General features: G+C 37.5%; 1 protein-coding gene across 1 annotated transcript; it reads left to right on the top strand.

Annotated features, from left to right (window-relative positions):
* Positions 1 to 974: 974 nt before the first annotated feature.
* Positions 975 to 3,826, top strand: LOC110825660 (pentatricopeptide (PPR) repeat-containing protein). The gene has a single exon (XM_022056134.2). The coding sequence runs from the start codon at positions 1,163 to 1,165 to the stop codon at positions 3,518 to 3,520; it is 2,358 nt and encodes a 785-aa protein (XP_021911826.2). The 5' UTR covers positions 975 to 1,162; the 3' UTR covers positions 3,521 to 3,826.
* The last annotated feature ends 785 nt before the right edge of the window (positions 3,827 to 4,611 follow it).

Genomic DNA, 4,611 nt, shown 5'->3' with positions numbered 1-4,611 from the left:
ATATCTCATGGAAAAGACAATTCTGGAGGCCCACATTCAAATATAGAAATGCACTTATGGCGAGTAGCCTATAGATTTATCACTTAATTAGGAGATGAAGGTAGCTTTACATGCTTTTTCATGGCTAAGAAATCCAGGCACAGATGGTCTATCACAAAATCATATCAAACTTATTAATGTTTAGAATAAACATAATAAACAAAATAAACAAAATAAATAATTTTGATTTGTTTTGTCTTTCTTCATTTTTGTTCAAACCCTTGTATAGATTTACAAAGTTAAAAGAGAGCAAGCCAAGAATCAGCCCCAATCTCTAAAAATTTTCAGCATATGGAAAAAAAAAAGAATAAAGTAGGAGAAAAAAAACGAGTCAAACAAAAAGCATATGAACTTGCAAAAATAGCACCGGGTAAAAACTCCTGTTCCACCAAAGATTCAAACTTTGAAAAAAGAAAAAAAAAATTAACAGAGGGAATTTACCATTACCAAGAAAAAACATTGTTCAGAGAAGATTGGAAGGTGAAGAACGAAAGAAATACTTGCAAGTCAAAGAAAAAACGAAAGCAATTGATGCTGAAAAAATTAAAAAAAAAAATACAAAAATACTTACTGATCGAGAAAGTAAAGAACGCAAATCAGAAGTAAAATCAAGAACCCAACGTTTAGAAGCAATCAAAGAAGAAGAACAAGTAGATATTGATCGGAGAAGAAAAAGATTGGAGCTGTTCGGTCCTCCCTGTGTGCGGCTTGAATGAGGAAAAAAGAAAAAATAGGATTTTTAATTTGTGATGATAAAAATAGAATTAATTATATTTTATGAGAGTATAATGGTAAAAAAATTAACATGCTGGTTACATACTACCAATTCGGTGGTTTAAAATTCATCTCAAATTTATCAGTCAAATGCCATTTGTTACAATTGGAAATTAAAACAAATACGATTTTCTCACAACTATAAAATAACATACATTAAAATCATATCATTCACCGTGATGGGCAGAGGGTGTTAGTATGAGGAGCTTTCTTTTCCCGCCAACGTAATCTTGTGTTACTTCTGTACAGGCAGTGCGGATGACCAAATTCATTCATGTCTCCATAGGGACACTTAGATTCAACAATCCTCTTTATTTAGTTTTCTAAATCCACTTACTCTTAATTTCTAATGAACAACCCATATCCACCTTCTGTCGCTTCTCCCTCAGATCTCTACGCTTGTCTCCTCCAAAAATGTCTTAAATCAAATGATTCATTTTCTGGGCAATCAATTCATGCTCGAATTGTCAAATCTGGGCTCAATTTCAGCGTCTTCTTGATGAATAATCTCATTAATTTATACTCAAAAACTGGCTTTATCTTTTATGCACACCAAGTTTTCGAAGAAATGCCTGTAAAGACTTCATTCTCATGGAACACGATTCTCTCAGCGTATGCGAAGCATGGTAAGATAGAAGTAGCCGAAGAGATTTTCAAAAAAATACCCAACCGTGATTCTGTTTCCTGGACTACTATGATTGTAGGGCATAATCAGATGGGTGGTTTCCGGAACGCGATTAGGATGTTCACAGAAATGATTAAGGATAGAATTACACCGACCCAGTTCACTATTACAAGCGTACTTGCATCATCTGCTGCAATGGGATATTTGGGTATTGGTAGAAAGGTTCATTCTTTTGTTATTAAGCTTGGACTAAGTAGCTACGTCTCGGTTGCAAATTCCTTACTAAATATGTATACAAAGTCTGGTGATCCTCTGATGGCAAAAGTTGTTTTTGATAGGATGAGTGTGAGGGATAGGTCAAGTTGGAATGCTATGATCTCATGGCATATGCAGGTAGGTGAGATTGATCTCGCTCGTTTGCAATTTGAGCAAATGGCTGAGCGAGATATAGTTACATGGAATTCAATGATTGCAGGGTATAATCAGCATGGATATGATTTTTATGCCTTGGACTTGTTTTCACAAATGCTGATGCATTCTTCTTTGCTACCGGATAGATTCACAGTGGCAAGTGTGCTATCAGCTTGTGCTAATCTTGAGAAGTTAGAGCTTGGGAAACAGATCCATGCTTATATTATTAGAGCCGAGTTGGATATCTCTGGGGTGGTGAGAAATGCTATGGTCTCTATGTACGCAAAGTCTGGTGGGGTTGAAACAGCACGAAAAATTGTTGAACAATGTCGGATGTCACAAATAAATGTTATAGCTTTTACAGCCTTACTAGATGGGTACATCAAGCTTGGGGATATAACCCCTGCCAGACTGATATTTGACTCACTGGGAGATTGTGATGTGGTTGCATGGACAGCAATGATCGTGGGTTATGAGCAAAATGGCCTGTATAATGAAGCTTTGAATCTCTTTAGATCAATGATTAGACAAGGCTCCAAACCAAATAGCTACACTCTAGCAGCCATTTTAAGTGTCAGTTCAAGTTTGGCTAATTTAAATCACGGGAAAGAAATTCATGCAAGTGCAATAAGATCAGGAGAAGTGTTATCTGTTTCTGTGAGCAATGCTCTAATTACCATGTATGCGAAAGCAGGAAGCATTAATGGTGCACAACGAGTGTTTGACTTGATATGTTGGAGTAGAGATACTGTCTCTTGGACGTCCATGATTACAGCTTTGGCACAACATGGTCTTGGAGAAGAAGCTGTAGAGCTATTTGAGAAGATGTTGGCTTTAGGGATAAAGCCTGACCACATCACTTATGTTGGCGTGCTCTCTGCCTGCATTCATGTAGGATTGGTTGAATGGGGCCATTGCTACTTTAACATGATGAAAGACGTACACAAGATTGAACCCACACCAAGTCATTATGCTTGTATGATTGACCTGTTAGGCCGTGCTGGATTGATTCAAAAAGCGCATGAGTTTATTGAAGACATGCCAATTGAGCCAGATATGGTAGCTTGGGGTTCACTTTTAGCATCTTGCAAGGTTCACAAGAATGTGGAGCTGGGTAAAGTTGCAGCGGAAAAGTTGCTTCTCATTGACCCTGACAACAGTGGTGTCTACTCTGCTCTTGCTAATTTATATTCATCCTGTGAGAGATGGGAGGATGCTGCTAAAATTAGAAAGAAAATGAAAGATGTCGGAATCAAGAAGGAACAGGGATTTAGTTGGCTTCAGGTCAAGGACCAAGTGCATATCTTTGGTGCTGAAGATGGGCTTCATCCACAGAAAGATGAAATCTACAAGATGATGGCAAAGATCTGGAAAGAGATAAAGAAGATGGGGTTTATTCCAGACACTGAATCAGTACTACATGACCTTGAAGAAGAGGTTAAGGAACAGATTCTTAGACATCACAGTGAGAAACTTGCCATTGCATTTGGCCTGATTAGTACTCCCGAGAATGCTACTTTGAGAGTCATGAAGAACCTCAGAGTCTGTAATGACTGTCACTCTGCCATTAAATTCATTTCCAAGCTTGCGGGTAGAGAAATAATTGTAAGAGATGCCACCCGCTTTCACCATTTTAAGGATGGCTTATGTTCTTGTAGGGACTATTGGTAGGCATGGAGTGAAAATATAGAGACAACTTCCAACAAGTATACAAAACGAGTTTCACCTGCATTATTATCTAGTAGTTGATCCTTGACAGAAGCAGAATATGCTCCCATGATTCTGTGGCTAACCTGCTGAGTTTGCACCATAATGATTTCAACCTTTATAGCCTTCAATTCGAATTGTACTTTATGGCTATCTATGAAGGACTTTGGACACACACCTGTTAATATTTCTGTGTATCTTTCCGCGGCTTTAATTTGGTGATTGCAGAGCAATTTTCTGCTACACCGAATAGTTTCAACAGAAGTGCAAGTGCTGGCTGCGTGGTAGAGGATTGTACTGTTTATGCTTTGGAGTCTCTGTAACAGCTCCGGAAATTTAAAGGAAACGTATATATAAAAATTTTAAGTGCGGAAGCGAAATAAAATATTATGATTAACATCCCTTAAACAATAACAAAAACATATTAAACGTATGAAAGAATAAACTAACTAAAGTAAATATTAGAAATGAATACTATAAGAAAAACTATAAAATCTTTAGGCATCTACTCGCCGTCTTCCTGCGGAACAGGCTCGGGAACCAAGTTCTCCTGATCTAAAATGATTAAGTAAAGAATGAGTTACACTAGTACAGTAAAGATGTCACACTATCTCACTGTCACAAAAGTAAAGGTTGGTAGAAAAACAAAATGACCAATGGAGCATAATTTATAACAAATTCATTTATAAATAATAAAACTCTTAACTGTCCACTTACCTCGGTGAGATTCATGAAAACAACTTATGAAAACAATAACATTATAATATCATGAAATCATACGCACTCTGTAACATAACACATGTCATACTTTTAATATTTCAATCATCAGATAACAAATTTCCTCTTTTACCAGTCTACCAGTATTCATGGGGATCCATAGGGGTTCCCGCCACACGTGAACTATTCATGTTAACAACTTAATTGCAGGGCCGTCCCCATACCCCGTGCGGTATGGGCGCCAAAACAATAAACCTCAATACCCTGTCCGGTATCAGGGTGAAGCGGGCCGTCCTCATACTCCGTCCGGTATGAGCGCCAAAACATTTAAAGTCTCC

Source organism: Carica papaya, chromosome 6 (assembly GCF_054855325.1).
Source record: "Carica papaya isolate Zhongbai chromosome 6, ASM5485532v1, whole genome shotgun sequence".
Taxonomy (NCBI): Eukaryota; Viridiplantae; Streptophyta; class Magnoliopsida; order Brassicales; family Caricaceae; genus Carica; species Carica papaya.
The sequence above is the reverse complement of the archived record's forward strand: the minus strand, read 5'-3'. Positions and strand labels throughout refer to the sequence as shown.

Bases quoted from the DNA above. Each gene is read 5' to 3' on its own strand.
- LOC110825660 (XM_022056134.2), top strand. From the start codon at position 1,163: ATGAACAACCCATATCCACCTTCTGTCGCTTCTCCCTCAGATCTCTAC.